This window comes from Miscanthus floridulus, chromosome 9, assembly GCF_019320115.1.
Source record: "Miscanthus floridulus cultivar M001 chromosome 9, ASM1932011v1, whole genome shotgun sequence".
NCBI lineage: Eukaryota > Viridiplantae > Streptophyta > Magnoliopsida > Poales > Poaceae > Miscanthus > Miscanthus floridulus.
Window position 1 is genome coordinate 59,667,351 of NC_089588.1, and position 17,184 is coordinate 59,684,534.

Consider the following 17,184-nt stretch of genomic DNA (forward strand, 5'->3'; position numbering starts at 1 on the left):
TGGTGCCAATAATGATGGTGGAGCACGTGTCGGGGATGAAGATGATTTGGAGGACATGATTTGAGCCCTTGGACCAGAGATTTTACTAAATAGCCCGAAAGGTCTAGAAAATTTGAAAAGGATGACAAAAGCATCGAAGAAGACTGTGTATGGTGTTGAAAAGGGTTGTCCGACACATTGGACATTGCTACGTTTTGTGCTTGAGCTGCTCATCCTGAAGGCTAAGTACGGCTGGTTAGACTGTAGTTTCAATGATCTATTGCATCTCCTGTCATGGGTGCTGCCACAACCAAACTCAGTTCCTGCCAACACATACCAAGCGAAGAAGGTCATAAGTCCATTGATAATGGGGGTTGAAAAAATCCATGCATTCCCCAACCACTATATACTTTTTTCGTGGCGAAACGTTCAAGTCACTAGATAAATGTCCCTAGTGTGGGGCCAGACGATACAAGAACAATTACATTTACGGTGGGGACGAAGCCTCCACGGGGAAAAAGAGGAATAATAAGGGTACAAAAAAGGTGGTACAAGAATCTTCAGCCCCCAGAGGACACACCATTAGGCAACGATGCAAAGCAGAGAAGAATTCCTGCCTTAGTAATATGGTACCTGCCAGTGACCGATCGCTTGAGACTTATCTTCCTAAACCTTAAAGAAGCCGCACTAATGACATGGTGGATGATGAGCGCAAGGTGGATGATGATAAGATTGCACACCCAGCTAATTGTAGTCAGTGGCAAAGGTTTGATGAGAAGCACAAAGAATTCAGCGATGACCCAAGGAATGTATGGTTTGGCTTGAGCACCAATGGAATGAATTCCTTCAATGAAAGAATGAGCGACCATAGCACATGGCCAGTGATCTTGACCATGTACAATATCCCAACATGGTTGTGTTAGAAGAGAAAGTACCTTCTCCTCACTATTCTTATTTCTGACCCTAAATAATCAGGCATTGATATAGACGTGTTCCTCGAGCCTTTGATGCAAGAAATGGAGAGGCTATGGAGGCATGGGGAGCAGATGTACGATGTGTTCCGAAAGGATGACTTTAAATATAGAGCAATAATATTTGTTACTACCAATGATTACCCCGTGCTGTTTGCTTTGTCTGGACAGATCAAAGGAAAGATAGGATGCTTGGTTTGCTTGGATGGTACTACATGGGTGTACCTGGATGCATCCAAGAAGATAGTTTACCTAAGGAACCGACGCTTCTTAAAGACAAGTCACAAGTACCACAGCAAATTGTTCTTTAGATTTTATAACAACGCCCCAGAGATTGAACCCCCTCTGGAGAGACGTCATAACAGAGAACACGTGTACAAAATGGTGAAAAACATATGTGTCATCTATGGAAAGAAGAATCCGGATGGGACGAACAGAGATAGAAGCACACCTCCTGTCGAAGGAGTACCTTTCAAGAAATAATCGATCTTCTTTCAGTATCTGCCTTATTGGCCAGACTTGGAGGTCCCCCATGCCATTGATGCTATGCACGTGCAGAAGAATGTCTTTGAGAGTCTCATTGCTACCTTAATGGACATAGGCAAGTCAAAGGATGGTCTAAAAGCCATGGAAAGACTTGGTGCAGCTAAACGTGATGCCACGGTTTTACCCAGTACCTGAGGCTAATGGAAAATACACTTCTGCCCGCGACGTGCTTCAACCTAACACCAGATGAGAAGAGAGCTATATGCACTTTCCTAAGGGGGATCAAAGTCCCTACTGGGTTTTCAAAATGTGAAGAAGCTAGTGTCGATGAAGGACTTGTCAATAACATACTACAAGGCTCATGATTGCCATGTGATGCTAACAGTATTTCTACCTATTGCAATCAGGGCTATAAAGCCAGAGTTCTTGAAAATGGTCATCACCCGTAGGTGCTACTTCTTTTCGAAGATCTCATAGAAGACGATTGGCAAGCAAGAGCTGAGCGACCTACATGAATTTGTGGTGGAGACATAAAATCAACTAGAGATGTGTTTACCTCCTGCTTTTTTTTATATAATGCCATATCTCATGATTCATATGGTTCATCAGATACAGGCGTTGGGCCCTTGCTACTTGCATGAAATGTGGTCCTACGAGCGGTTCATGTTGGTTCTAAGTCGATACATGCATAATCGAGCATACCCTAGAGGGCTCCATGATAGAGGGTTATAGTACTGAAGAAGTCGTCGAGTGCTGTCAAGAGTACCTAAAAGTACAGAAAGGGATTGGTAAACCCAATTCTCGTTACAAGGGTAGGCTGGCTGGGAAGGGCACCAGTGGTAGAAAAGTGTCCATCAACCATGATTACAAAGAGGTGAGTTGGGCGCATTACAGTGTCTTGCAGAGTACACAACTGATGCAACCGTATATTGATGAACACTTAGCTATCATTATGGTGGAGAAAATAGTCGTTTGGATGATTGGGTCATGAAACAACATAAGCAACGACTAACTACATGGTTGAAGGACCAAAATATACCGCCTGAAGAAACCATAGACTCTATTACCATCAGTAGGTTAGCGGAGGGGCCATCGAGACAAGTGACATCTTGGAATGCTTATGACATCAATGGGTATACGTACTATACCCACGCAAAGGATAGTAAATATGTGAACCAAAATAGCGGCGTTCGAATAGAGGCTCTCGATGGATTGGGGCAAAAGATCCAATACTTTGGCATCATTGAAGAGATATGGGAACTTGACTATGGAAGAGATATAATGGTGGCCCTGTTTCGATGCTGGTGGATCAAACAACACCAACTGAACGAGATCAGATTGAGAGTCCTAGACCTCGAGAATCTAGGCTACCAAGATGACCCTTGGGTGCTCGCTTCATGTGTCGCACAAGTTTTCTATATGTCTGACCCACAAAGTAACCTCCCACTGAAGAAGAAGACAAAGCACGTGGTTGCCTCCGAGAAACAACACATTATTGGAGTTGATGGCGTGGACGATGTTGAAGCTTACAGTAACTACGATGAGATGCCACTATTCATAGACTTTCCTAAGAAGATCAGTGTTGTGGAAAAGAACCTCCCCAAAGACATATTGCCATGGGAACGAAAAGGTGTTAAGGGGAAAGTCGTTACAGCGGGCTAGCTAGTAGTTGAACGTGGAGTGTTTATGTAAGTGTGTTTGTAAGACTTCATTTATAGATGCGTGTGAGACTATATATTTATGTACGTGTGTAAGACTATATATTTTTGTATGTGTGTGAGACTACATTTATACATGTGTGTGAGACTACCCTTTGCAACATCTAGATGACTCTATTTGAGCACTTCAAATTTTCAAATTTAAAAAAATGACAAGTTCGAACGAGATTTTCAACCATTAAATGATTTCAGCTAAAAAAGTGATGAATACCAAAGTTGTATAACTCATCAATATCTACAACTTTTATTTTGATTATTTCTTCATCTGACAAAGTGATATTAACTATTGTTCACAAATCAACATGTTTCTCGTATAGTTTAGGAAACTATGAGTCATGTGAATTTATGAACAATGTTTACTAATACTTTGTCACATGAAGAAGTGATCAACATAAAAGTTGTAGATAGTGATGAGTTCAACAACTTTTATGTTCACGACTTTTATTGTTGAAATCATTTAAGGTTTCAAAATCTTGTTTGAAGTTGCCAATTATTAAAATTCAAAATTTCAACTGTACAAATTAGGTCAAATGAAAATATGATCAAAATAAAAGTTGTACATATTGATGAGTTCTACAACTTTGGTATTCATGAGTTTTTCATCTGAAATCATTTACTCTTTCAAAATATTATTTCAAGTTGAAATTGTTTGAGCCAAAGGAATTAAGAGGACGATTCCGTAATGCGATCGGGGCCCTAGTAAGAGATAAATTGAACCCAGTAATCCCTAACTAGAAAGAGGTACCAGAGAACACAAAGAATGCACTATGGGATATGCAGTTGAAGCTTAATTTTAGATTTCTGGAGGGTAAGCACGAATTGGTAAAAAAAATGCTTTTAGGATGATGGGAGAGTCATTCCAACGTTGGAGGTCGGAGCTCAACATGAAGTATATCCAAAAGGGGTTAACTCCCTTCAACGAGTTCAGCAAAATAACTCCTAGTCAATGGGAGGAAGCTCGTGGCTCAGAAAACTTCACCGAAGGCATTAGAGCTCAGTGCCCGTAACACCAAGCTAGCGAAGAGGAACAAACACCACCATCATCTAGGCCCCAGTGGCTACTATGCCAAGGAAGAACAGTTTAGGAAGATGGACGAAGAGGTCACAGCTGCTAGGAATATCGATGTGACAAATTTGAAGGTACGCTCAAGGAACTGGATATATGCGAGGAGTACAGAATCATCCGACGGTAATCTTAAGTTTTGATAAGTCGGAGACCCAAGAGGCAGTATCAAGGATACTGAAATATGCTGAAGACAAGGAGAAGGGCTCATTCAATCCTTCCAGAGAGAGGGACGAGCTTAGCCTTGGCTTGGGAAATAAGGAGCACACAGGCCGCACTAGGGGGCTAGGGAAAAGGACTACCTAGAAGCAAGGATTCGAAGAGGACATGCATATGTACAAGAAACATGGTAGAGACCGAGAGACTAGTCTTGAGCTCCAAGTGAAGGCTCTAGTTGCGAAGGCGCTGGAGGAAGCAAGGACTATCTATAGGAGTCACGGATATTAGTGACGCCGCTGGAAGAACTGACATTAGTTGGTAGCCCTCCAAAAGTTCCTAGCAGCCAAGGTTCCACTGCAGCCACAACCCCCGTCGATCGCATACGGGAACCAACTAGTTGCACCTTGGTGTTTCTCAGCGGCCGTACAGAACACTGTGATGGAGGTGGCAACGGGTGTGGCACAACCTTCCTGGTGGCTTACACCACAATAATAAGATACCGCCGGACTACATTAGGGTCGAGGTGCATACAGTGAAGCCCGAGTTCATGCAGTGGAGGATAGACTATGCAACTCCCGAGGGGCTGGTGTTACTCGGAGACGTTATGGGGCAGTTCATCCTCTAGCACAAACGGGACATTATATTGACTGCTTCTTCGTCGCCTCCCCCTCTTCCAAATTTGGAGCGAGTTGTTGAGGTCAGGGAGATATTTTCACCGTCTTGTGACCCCCACATTCCTGAGATGCCACATTCTTCCCCAGCTCCTAGCGAGCATGTGCCTGATGAGATGCCACAACCTTCTCTAGCTCATACCGAGCAAGTGCATCATGAGATACCACAGTCTTCTCAACAAGCACAACTGATACATGAACAACTGAGTGCCTCCTAAAGAAGGTGATGCACAAGAAGATGAGGACGTGCCTGAATGAGAACTTCGAAAGAAGCATCCAATCACCATAAGGCTAGTTTATGTTCCGATTAAAGACGTCTCATCGGTGTCCAAGTGGATTTTCCCATGACCAGTTCAAGCCTGAGAACCAAGTTAAAAAAGTCCTATCACGGGGTTCTAAGGAGGCCATCACTAGCAAACTCTACCAAATTACAAAGCAGTATCCAAATGTTTATGCCATCAAATGGTCAAAGGATTATCCAAAAACATATGAAAGAGGCAAGCCCTTCCTACCAAACCGGGACATCCAGCGCCTACCACTTGGAATGAGAAGGTTCCATGATTGATACTTGCGTGTTCTCCCAATGAGCATAGATCTCATACAAGCATGCTTCCCCACCGGCATATTTGGAAGCCCAGTCGGAAAAATTGTCTTTGACTTCAATGACATGCACACATGCTTTCACCTGGGAGAAATGGAGATGAATCTAATTCGCACGTGGTGCCTGTAAGTCCTTGTCCTCCCGATATGATATGAATGTAATCTTTGAATTTTGTTGTAACTAACCCATGCCATGATTTATAGAATGCAAGTGTACATTGTCAAACAAATGCCAAGTGTGAAAGCCGGGTATGTAGACCCTCAAGCTATAGCCCAAACAAATTTTAATTAACCTAAACGGTGGACACTAGATGCCAAAGAGCTAGCTGCTGCAAAGACTCTTCGGAAGAAAGAGCGTATCTATACGGCGAAACTAAGGGAAGAGTCCCTTAAGGTTGCCGCATACATTGCCCTGGCTTTAAAAATCTCCAACAACACTCTACTATATGGCCACCATACAACTTCAAGTAAGTTTCAACTCTATACTTAAAGCTTTGTTCGATATATTTTATTCGATGCAAAAGAGCTTATCTAGTTCTATGATTAAATCCATGCAGCAACCACTGGATTTGTATAGCCGTCGATGTCGGGAGGAGCATGGCATGGGTCTTTGATTCAATAGATAGGGACCCGGTGACATACAAAGACTTCATATCGATTCTCAAGACGTATATATATCGGCAATCTTCATTAACTTATATGTTTGTATATATACTTGTAACGTTCACTTTTGGATACTAACAAGTTGTATTTGCTAAAATAATTCGAACAGGACATTTATGTTCTATATCACTAATCATCATGGAAGGCATGATCCAGTAAGAAAGGAAAAGTTGGCTATAAAAACACTATGTACGGTAAGTATAACTTACTTCTTCAGTACTCCGTTACATGGCTATCAAAAGCATTACTTAACATTTTCATATGCAAAACACACAGTGCCCCAAGCAGAAGCCTGGAAATATACATTGTGGATACTATATATGTTCTATGATGAGTAACACCGGTGCCTACAGGAGACACCCCTTAAGGGTAAGTTTGAACCTCTTCACCTGTAGTATAAAAACTTCGTACATGGTATGAAATACTAAACCGAAACTTGTTCTCTTGTAGTGGAGAGAAGAGAAAGGAATGAAAAGAGACCCATACAAGGATGACCAACTCTTAGAGCTCGTCGGCGACCTTTGCAACTTCATATTGGATCAGATTATACACGTCAAAGGCACCTATCATGACCGAGAGTCTGACTTAGGTAGAAATCCTCACTACCAACACCTTCGTGAGACTGAAAGACTAGCTCTAAGACGTTGATAACAATGTGTATGGAATTTATATATTTAATGATGGATTGTATATATTCTTGTGAATTGTACTTGTAATTGTAGTTTATAGAATACTTTTGTGCTTGTAGTCGCGGTCGCGGGGCGTTCGGCAATGCGAACGCGGTTCGAAACGTTGGTCGCGGGGCGTTCGGCAACGCGAACGCGGTTCGGAACGTTGGTCGTGGGGCGTTCAGCAACGCGAACGCGGTTCGGAACGTTGGTCGCAGGACGTTCGGCAACGCGATTTTGAATTGTAAATTTGAATTTTTTTTTTGCGGAAAAACGGTTCAGATTGAACCGCCCCTATAAATACCTGTTTGTAGGGGCGGCTGGTACTACAGCCGCCCCTACAAATCGATTTGTAGGGGCGACTGGTAATACGAGCCGCCCCTATAAATCGATTTGTAGAAGCGGCCTAGAAACTGCCCCTACAATTATATGATTTGTAGTGACGGTTCGGATAGGGGCGGCTGATCAAACCGCCCCTACAAATGATTATGAGCCGGCCCTAAAAATCGATTATGTACCTAGTGAACCCGAGCAGTCCATCATCAAGAATAAAAGCACCCTGCATTATATATTTCTGTATATAATAGTAGCTCCCATCCTTGTCCGCCATTGCTGCGCTGCCGTGTCCACGTACGGAGAGAGCTGCTCCTCACCAGTCATCACGGACCGATCAATCATATGTCGTCCATGAGCTCTTGGAAGGCGTCCATGGCCGTGGCCGGCAGGCCGAGCAGCACGTTGATGCTCTTCCTCTCCTTGCCGTGCGCCAGGAAGAGGATGACCTCCTTCTCCGGCAGCGTGACGGGGCCCGACATGACGGGCTCGCCCCACCCGAAGTCGGCGCCGTGGAACTCGAGGCGCGACCACGTGGTGATGAGCAGCGTGGACGCTAGCGACGGCCGCGCCCGCGTCGCCTCGAAGTAGTCCACCGCCGACCGCATGTACTCGTCGGTCACCATCCGCACGGCGTCCTGAACGAGCCCCGCCGCGTGCGACACGGGCGCGGACAGCAGCTCGCCCGCCGTGGCCAGCGCGTTGGTCAGCACGATGCCGTTCCCGAAGTAGCCCCGCGGGAGCGGCGGCCCGAACCGGCGCCGTCCGTCCACGGCGAACAGCAGCTTGGTGCGCTGGTCGGGCGCAAGCCCGAGCGCCGTGGTGCGGGCGCGCCACACGAGCCCCGACAGCGCCTCGAAGGTGGTGCAGCGGCCCTCCAGGGCGCCGTCGGCGAGCACGAGCCCCCGCACGCGCTCCAGCCGGTCCGGGTCGAAGCAGAAGGAGCTGTACCGCAGCTCCTGCGCGCCGTAGAGCGCCGCCGTGTCGGACACGTCGGGGATCTCGGCGAACTCGTGATGCGGGAAGCTGTGCACGGGCGGGTCGCGCGCCCTGAGGACGCTGCGGTCAAGGAACGGCGGCACGGTGAGCTCGCCCACGCCGCGCGCCGTCTCGGCCCACGAGTTGACGAACTCCATGGCGCCGATGCCGTCAAACATGCAGTGGTTCATGGCCAGGCCGAGCGCGAAGCCGCCGCACCTGAACCTCGTCACCTGCACATCAGTTAACCCATTATTGCAGTGTGGTAATTTGCCACCACAGCTGGTTACTGGCAAATTTGAGCAAAATCTGGAGCACATGTCGGATGACTTGGAATAGTTGTACCGCTAGTACTTTTGACTGATGAGCAAACAGTGCATGATCTGAACCCAGTTACAAGGAGTATTAATCTGTAGTATGATTTTGACCCATGAGTTGGTGAATAATTGATCACGCGTTGATTACTTTTATTGACATCATCATATATTAAGCCCACATGTCGGAACTTGCATTGTATGACATTGGTCATACCGTCATACCATTGTGTGTCGTTTTGTGACATTGCAGCACATCTAACACTGTGGTTTGGTTGATTACTTGATTTGTAGGTAATTAGGTAAAGGTTGGTCATTTAACACTGTACCAAAAAAAACAAAGTCAGGCAACAAAAGTGCTTGAGCTGTCTCATTCTAACAGGAAAATGCAATCAGAGTTGTGGTGGTACTCTACGAGTATAAACATCCCGGCCCTGTTCAGCTTGCTGAAACTTAGCTGAATTGGCTAAAAAATAATGTTCTGGCTAAATTGTTGTGAGAAAAAAATACTGTTCCGACCGAAAAAATAAGCTAAATAGTACGGATTATAAGGTAAACCGAACAGGGCCTTAGAGTTTAGATCAACCAATTTATTGACAAAAAAAACCTTTAACAGACGCTAACACATATAGGGCTGTTTGATGAGTTTTAAATTCTTAAAAACAGTTTTTTGCCTCTACTCTCTAAAATCTTGATTCTGAGAAAAAAATTGTGGGGGTGTTTGGATCCTCCAGTTTTAAGAATCTGGCTTCATTTATTGCTCACATGGTCACAAGAAACTCGTAAAAGCTGGGTATGAACAACTTCTTAGGCCCTGTTCGGCTTACCCCTATATTCGGCTTGTTCGGCTTCTTTTTTCAGTCGGAACAGTATTTTTCTCTCACAACAATTCAGCCATAACAGTGTTTTCAGTCAGTTTCAGCCAAAGTTTCAGACCAGCGAACGGGGCCTTAGTTTCTAAGAATCTGACAAAAACGAACATAAAGAACTAAGCAAAAACTAGTCTATTTGGATGTCACCTAGTTTTTAAAAACCAGATTCTTAGAAAGGTTGCAGCTTTTGCATGACCAGGAAAGGTTGCAGTTGCTGGATCATGTTACAAACTTAAAATGAGTACTAGAGTCGTCATGCATAGACAGGTGTGTCCAAGCAAGGAATTGAAACAAATCGATGAACTTGCCCGTGCTCGGTTGTCTAAAAAAACGGCCACATTTATTGTTAGAGAAAAACACCGACAAGTTCCTGTTTTCGCTCTTCTTTTTTTTTTTAGCTATGACTTGTTTAGATTGCAAATTTTTGTAATCTGGACACTGTAGCATGTTTCGTTTGTATTTGACAAACTTTGTTCGATCATGGACTAACTAGGCTCAAAAGATTCATCTCGTAATTTACAACCAAACTAGGTAATTAGTTATTTTTTTACCCACATTTAATGCTCCATACATGCGTCTAAAAATTGATGTGACAAAAAGAGAGTGAAAACTCTTAGAATTTGAAGATGATCTAAACAAGGCCTATAAAACCAAAGAGGCATCTCATCTCATTGAATACATCCTCCAACTGACCAACAACCCTATCCCATGAATTCACGCGGTCGCAGTAAAAGCAACACGTCCACCTGCTCCCATGCCGCCATGCGCGGACGAGCCAGCTGCAGCCTGTTCGAGGCCGTATCGTATCGTGGATTATTTACTGTTGGTTAGTTTGGTGTAAGAAAAAAACACTGTTTTCGGCTGAAAATTTACAATCGTTTACGAGCAAGCGAACAGGCCGCTGGCTCTTCACCTCCCGATCCCTTTGGCCATTTTAACGGCACGGCACGGCACGGCTCATTGGTGGCACAGGCATGGAAACCCGGGCTGGCCACCTCGGCCGCCGGAGGCCGGACACCCAACCGCAGACGTGGAAGGAGCAGTTAATGACGTGTCTGGGGTAGTAGGACTGTACTAGGTACCTACCTGCGCAGTCATGGGGGGCATCTCGAGGATGTGCTTGGCGTCGGGGACGGAGTAGACGAGCTGGCCGAGCGCGGCCGGGTCGGGCTTGGTGAGGTCGCCGACGTCCGCGAGGTCGCAGGCGGCGTCGGCCTCCACGAACACGGCGCCCTCGCCGGTGAGCTCCACCGTCAGCTTCATCTCCGGGCTGATCCCCAGCCGCCCCGCCAGCGGGTGATAGTGCACCAGCACGCGCGCCAGCGCGTCGCGGAGCGCGCCCGCCACGTCGCCCTTGCCGTCGCCCGGCTTGTAGCAGTACACCGTCTGCACGATCACCGCGATGTTCTGGTCCAGGTTCGACAGGTAGTACTGCCCGCCCGTCGGCGTCGCCTCCGCCGGCGGCACCAGCGTCGCGTGCCCGCGCTTCACGCTCATCAGCTGCAGCGCCTGCTGCTGCTTCTCGCCTGCCGCGGCCACCACCGCGCCGCCGTTCTCCTTCATCTCCACAACCTGCGTTCGTCACGCGAAGAGAAAGGTGACATGGCAACAAATGGAAGCGTCACAGATCGACATGCATGTTTGTAACATACTGTATGATTGTTACTATAGGCATGCATGTCACTCACCATAGTTGACGATGTGCGTGGGTCGGAGAGATAGATAGTGTCTGTATGTGTGGGATGATCTCGTATAGACTAGAGAGAGAATGAGACGAAGAGAGAGAGAGAGAGAGAGAGAGAGAGAGAGAGGAGTTTGTGATTTGAGTAGAGGGGTTCTGTGAGGCAGTGTTTATATAGCAATGGCGGCTTGCTTGAACAGTTGAACTTGAAGGAGTACGTCAAGGTCGGAGGGGCCAATGCAAAACTGTTGGGGTTTGGAGGGGTTGCATAACTACCAATGTTGCTCTGTCTCAGATTTTGTACGTACCGGAGAATCTGCAGAAAGGGAGAGTATAACAAAATATTTTAAAAACACCAAATCCGTGACAACGACATTGCTAATTTATTTGTACTGTAGGTACCGACTCCACGTAAAATAATAAAACGTTGACGAACTAGCATGCATGTTATTTGGACGACTTATCACTTGGAGATTTGAGCAACAATTATATCATCTTATTATCTCTTCTAATATGTTTTGAAACCGAACTTAGTAATATTGTTAAAGTGCCCTGTTCCAAATATGATCTCTTGTTGGATTTAGATCGTGCTGGTTTTGAAATGCAAATGTGGTCTCATGTTGGATTTAACTTTTAAGATCGTGCTAGTTTTGGATTGAAATTGTAGTCCCATGTTGGGTATCAGCCGAAAATGTGTAGCCCGCAAGGGTGAGATGCAGACGAAGAAGAGTGACATGAGGTGCGGAAGGGCTCATAGATGAAATAGTGGGGAGATAAATTTTTTCTTTGAATATTATATATAGAATTGTAGATAGAGATTTTTAAGGGGACTGTGCCTTTAAAATTCTTTTATTTGAGACCTGGAACTATTAAAAAAGCATTTGTAGAGACACCTCCTTTTTCTTAAGGATTGCCCAATCTAAAACCGCTTCCAAATATGGTTCCCGAAACAAGTCACCTCTAGAAATGCATTTATATGAGCAACTGCTTTCAGCCGCCTCTATAAATAGCTTTATTTTCAAAGACAAGCCCTATAAATCAATTCTAGAGACGGCTGAGCCACCTCTAAATATGAGCGCCGAACAGTAAAATTCATAAGTCCTGTCATATTGAAATTTGATTTTTTTTCAAACATTCTCGGATGGAAAACGACCAAAACAAAAGTTGTAGATATCGAAAAGTTATATAACTTTGTAGTTGGACAACTTTTTCATTCAAAATCACATATCCAAAGAAAATTAAGTTTGAATTTCTCACATTTAAAATTCAAAATTTTCAAACTATCTTGGATGGAGAAACTACTAAAACGAAAGTTGTAGATCTAAAAAATTATACAACTTTTTAGTTGACAATAATTTCATTTGAATTCGCTTATGGTCCCAAATACTCATTTCAAAATCAGACGAGGATAAACTGATAAGGACAAATATCTTATGAACACAAGTGATTTATTGGTGTAGTAGTTAAGGGAGATACGCACGAGGGCGGAGTTCGTGGGTTTGAACGTGTGAAAAATCGCTGTGACTTGTGATTTGTGATAGCGGAGCGCGTCTGTCTACCTGATGGGGTCGCTAGGATTTTTTTTGCAGCTATTTCCAACACATGACGACTCCTTTAGATCAATCATTTCTCTCATAGGATTAGAGGCGAAGAGCTCCGAGAGTCTTGAAAGGTGGGATATAAAATCTCCATTGAAATTGGTCTTATGTCATCCTCCTACATCCTAATAAACCTAGCAGGCGACATATCCAGAAAAAAAGGCAACAACTTCAAAAGTGGTCTAAGCTCAGCACATTCAAGGCGATTTGGAAAAACCAAAGCTAGACTATATGCAAGGTCGAACACAAGACACCAATGCGAATTTCACATTGAAATATTGGAATATTTGGCCGGAGGTTGTAATTCATTGTAAATTTTAATATTTTCTTAGTTAAAACAAATGAAGCCATGTTGATTTCGTAGGATATAACATAAAAAGAAAAGAAAACCATATATATAAACTAAAAGATACCGTTGGCCCTCCAGCAGCCGGCTCGAAGTTAAGTCAAGGCGATGAGAGTCCCGCTGAGGCTGCTTCTGTGAACACTCCAGGTCCAGGAGAGTTCCCCACGTAGCACTGCACTGCTACAACTATAGGCCAACTGGGCCCACCTAGTCAGCGTGTATGCGCGTCTGCGTTCCGTATCCCGACGGCGACGGACCGGCAGTGATGGGTCGATCTGTTGGGGGTTGGCCACTGGCCGACTGCCGCCGGCACGTCGTCGCGTTCGTTGGAGACGTTGGCCAACCAAACCTGAGCTTGACCTGACGGAAACCACGTTGGCAAATGGCAATCCGTGTAAGATAAAGGCTGCAGCCGAGTGCTGGCGCTCGATAGGACGAGTGCTGAGTACCCACATAAATTAACTATTTTTACTGTCGGTTTGTTCTAAATAAAACTATTTAAATCTAATCAAATTATGAAAAAAAACGCAGCAGTAACATCAAATTTGTTTAGTTGAATCCTCCATTTCAGAGACCATTTATTTAAAATTGTAGATGTTGAAACCAAAGTTATATATGTAATGAGTGACCTCAGTAAGAACATCTGTAAACATTTCTATATTGGCGGTGGGTATAAAAAAAACCACATGAATGGACTTAACTTACACTAATGGTTGGCTTAAGAGCACTCGATTTACACTGTAAGGCCCTATTTAGTTGGATGCCACAACCTACCACAACTGAACTATGGCGCGTCTATGGTTCGCCAAGTTGCGGCGCTGATTTTGTGCGGCCAACTTTTGGCGAGAATTTGCAGCAAAATAAACAGAAGCAGCCAGCTTTCTGCGGCACGTCAGAGTTGCGTCAGCAACCAAACGGTGGCTAATGCCTTGTTTAGGATTAGTTTTGGATTCATAAAACCAGTTTTGTCTCTAGTTTCTAAAAATTGGTGGGGTGTTTGAATCCCCAATTTTTAAGAATCTGACTTTATTTATTGCTCTATAGATCACAAGAAACTGACAAAAGCTGAATATGAACAACTTCCTGCTTTTTAAGAAATCTAGCAAAACCTGATAGTAAAAAATGGCCTGTTTGGATCCCACTTAGTTTCCAAAAGCCATATTATGAAAAACTAGAAAAAACTGGAGGGATCAAACAGGGCCCAAGGACGCCAAAGCTTAGCATGCTGAGTTGTGGCACACTGCGGTCGGCAACCAAACGGGACCTATACACTAATTGTGTTTTTAAGACCACCGCTAGTATACATGTATGTCTACTAGCGGGTAATAGCAATAGATCCACATGTTTGTTTCTACTGGTGTCAACAAAAATTGTCATCTACTAGTGTGATAAAACACTGCTATCCTACAATTCTAGAGAAAACAAGAGACCACTCTCTACGGCTTGGTCTAAAATATAGTATAGTAACCATAAGCATGGTAAGCAAAGCAAATTGCCGCACTTTCATGAACATAATAGCAACACAGCATTTATGTGGTATCATGTCTGACACCAGTGTTAAGGCAAGCTTAACCAATCATAAAGATCTGCAGAAGTGCTCCGTTTATCTGTATCTAGAAATTTCAGAACAAACATAAAAACCGTCCCAAAGTCACGAATCGAACCATCGGTACAAACAAAAAATAACTGAAAGATAGACAGTAGATGCAATGTTCACGCAGTATATGGAAGGTGACAGAGAATTCCCTGGTCTCATTAATAGCCATGCATTAACCATGACACAGTTTATCTGCGTCATCAAAAAGATAACGCGTGCATGGATGTAAACGCAATTCTCTACTGTCAATAAACAGACTCAATGGAGAGATTAAACTTCAATCGACACACAGAAAGATTAAACTTCAAATCGACAGAACATATGATGTACTGTACTACCAAGGATGGTAGATGGTCAATGCCAGCAATCCCACTGTTGCTACGACAGCAAATAATTAAGCAATTTGGCCATCGATGTATTCCTCAAGCTGATGATGCTTTTCAAGCATCTCGGCTGTGGTTTCAACCTCGACACAGCCGTTCTTCTCCAACTCAGCCCTGACCCACTCCTGCATCTTCCTCCTCGTGCGGCGACTCCGCTGCATGACCGCGACGGCCTGCTTCCTCTCGGCGCGGTACTGCGCCTTGTACTCGTCGGGGATGGGCATGTCGTCGGGCGTCGCGAAGACGTAGTCGGAAACGTCCCATGCGAGGATGAAGTCGATCAGATCCTGCGGTACCCTCCACTTCTTCTTGGCAACGGCTAGGCCGTCCACCTCCTCTGCCGCCGCCGCCGCCAGCTCTGACCCGACTCGGTTCTTCCCCTTCTTCTCACCCTTTTCCCCAGCCACGGCCGCCATACCCGGCGAGTAATCTGTCGCCGAGGTGGAGGAATCGGACATCTTGCGCCTGGTGTGCTCCTCGATCAATGGTTTGATCGCCGCCGCAGGGCTGTGGATTTGGGGATTTCCGATCTCGAGGCGCGTAGCGCGGTAGAGCCGCGGACGCCGGCCGTATATGGATCATTCATGTATATGGAAGTGAAAACGGGCCCGGCCCACTACAGCGCTCCCCCTCCCTTCCCAACCGGACGGGAAAACCAAAACAAATTGTTGTGTCATCTCCCCGGACCCGCGTTGGCTTCGGCTTGCGCAGTTGCGCTCTATACAGATTATTACACAAGTCCACCAATTACCTCCCGTTTTTTTTTCGTTGCACGTTCCTCTCGTTTTGATCATTCAATTTCATCAAAACGGGTCGCAATTGCCTCATCCCACATCCCACGCAAAAATATCTTCCTCCAGACTTTGTGCAATTCTCCAACCGCAACCGTCTAGGAGAGGAAAAAAAAAACAAAACAAAATAAAAAGGAGCGCCATACCGCTAGCTAATATATATCTATATCTTCTATATATGCATATCTAATTATCGGTCTTTTCGGACCACCGACGAGTAAATTTGTATTTGCGTGTCTGACTCGGATGACACAAGGGTTTATATTGGTTCAGGCGGAACGTCCCTACGTCCAGTTTGCTGCTGCTCATGTTATCAACACTTGGTTTGCAGTAGGGGTTATAAACAAGCAAGAGGGGGAAATGATCCTAAGTCTCTGATAGAAAGAGTAAACGGGTGCTGACAGCCCAATCACCTCTCAGCCATGTGTTCGTGTCGTGCTCTTGTGTTTTTATCTCATGGTTTTGTTCTCGGTAGGGGCGTCCTGCTTCCCTTTTATAGGCGAAGGAAAAGTGCAGGTTATAGCGGAGGAAAAGGAGAAGAATGAGAGAGAGAAGAAGGCTTTCAGAATCGCCGGGTCCTTCTTCTCCCTCATGCGGGTCCCACCGATCCTGTAAATGTCAACAGAGTCGGCTCCACGTCGCGGCCCTGTTCGTCACTAGCGCTACGCGCAGGCATCATCTACCGGTCATGGCATTCCAGTCCGTCCCAGCGGATGTCGTGGTGAACTAACGCGCCTGTCAGCGTTCGTGCGAGGGTTAGACAGAACATCACCGGTACGCCCGATACTGTTCTTGATGTGAATACCCAGGCATGGTCCACCATGGCCATGGGTAACATCGAGGCGTGCTAGTCTCTTCCTGGTGTCAGAGTTTTGACCCAGGATCATACGCTTGGACCTGGTGTGGTTGGCGGCGGTATGGGTCCCCGTCAGACGAGATGGAAACCGCGTCCTTGTGGTCGGGTAAGACGGAGCTCACCCCCAAGGGATTAGACGAGACGGAGCTCGTGCCCTTGGGCGAGACAGAAACCACGCACTTGGGGTCGGGCAAGATGGAGCCCGCACCCAAGGGGTCGGGGGAGACGGAGCCCGCGACCAAGGGGTTGGGCAAGACAGAACCCGCACCTAAGGGGTCGAGCGAGATGGAAACCGCGTCCTTGGGGTGAGGCGAGATGGAGCCCACACCCAAGGGGTCAGGCGAGACGGAGCCTGCGGCCTTGGGTGAGACCCCCGTGGCCTTGGGGTCGGATGATACCTTTTAACAAGTCAGCTTGGGTGCTAACTTTCTTGCCTTGGGTATCCCTAATATGGATA

At 45.6% G+C, this 17,184-nt stretch overlaps 2 protein-coding genes across 2 annotated transcripts; both read right to left on the bottom strand.

The window, feature by feature from the left end:
• Positions 1-7,518: 7,518 nt before the first annotated feature.
• Positions 7,519-11,276, bottom strand: LOC136482002 (omega-hydroxypalmitate O-feruloyl transferase-like). Its single transcript, XM_066479261.1, has 3 exons — positions 11,164-11,276; positions 10,562-11,047; positions 7,519-8,522 (listed from the first exon to the last, which is right to left on the bottom strand). The coding sequence occupies exons 1-3, from the start codon at positions 11,164-11,166 to the stop codon at positions 7,653-7,655; spliced, it is 1,359 nt and encodes a 452-aa protein (XP_066335358.1). The 5' UTR covers positions 11,167-11,276; the 3' UTR covers positions 7,519-7,652.
• A 3,612-nt stretch (positions 11,277-14,888) lies between these two features.
• On the bottom strand, positions 14,889-15,594 carry LOC136482003 (uncharacterized). Its single transcript, XM_066479262.1, has one exon. It carries the CDS (start codon positions 15,536-15,538, stop codon positions 15,092-15,094), a length of 447 nt encoding a protein of 148 aa, XP_066335359.1. The 5' UTR covers positions 15,539-15,594; the 3' UTR covers positions 14,889-15,091.
• Between the last annotated feature and the right edge of the window lie 1,590 nt (positions 15,595-17,184).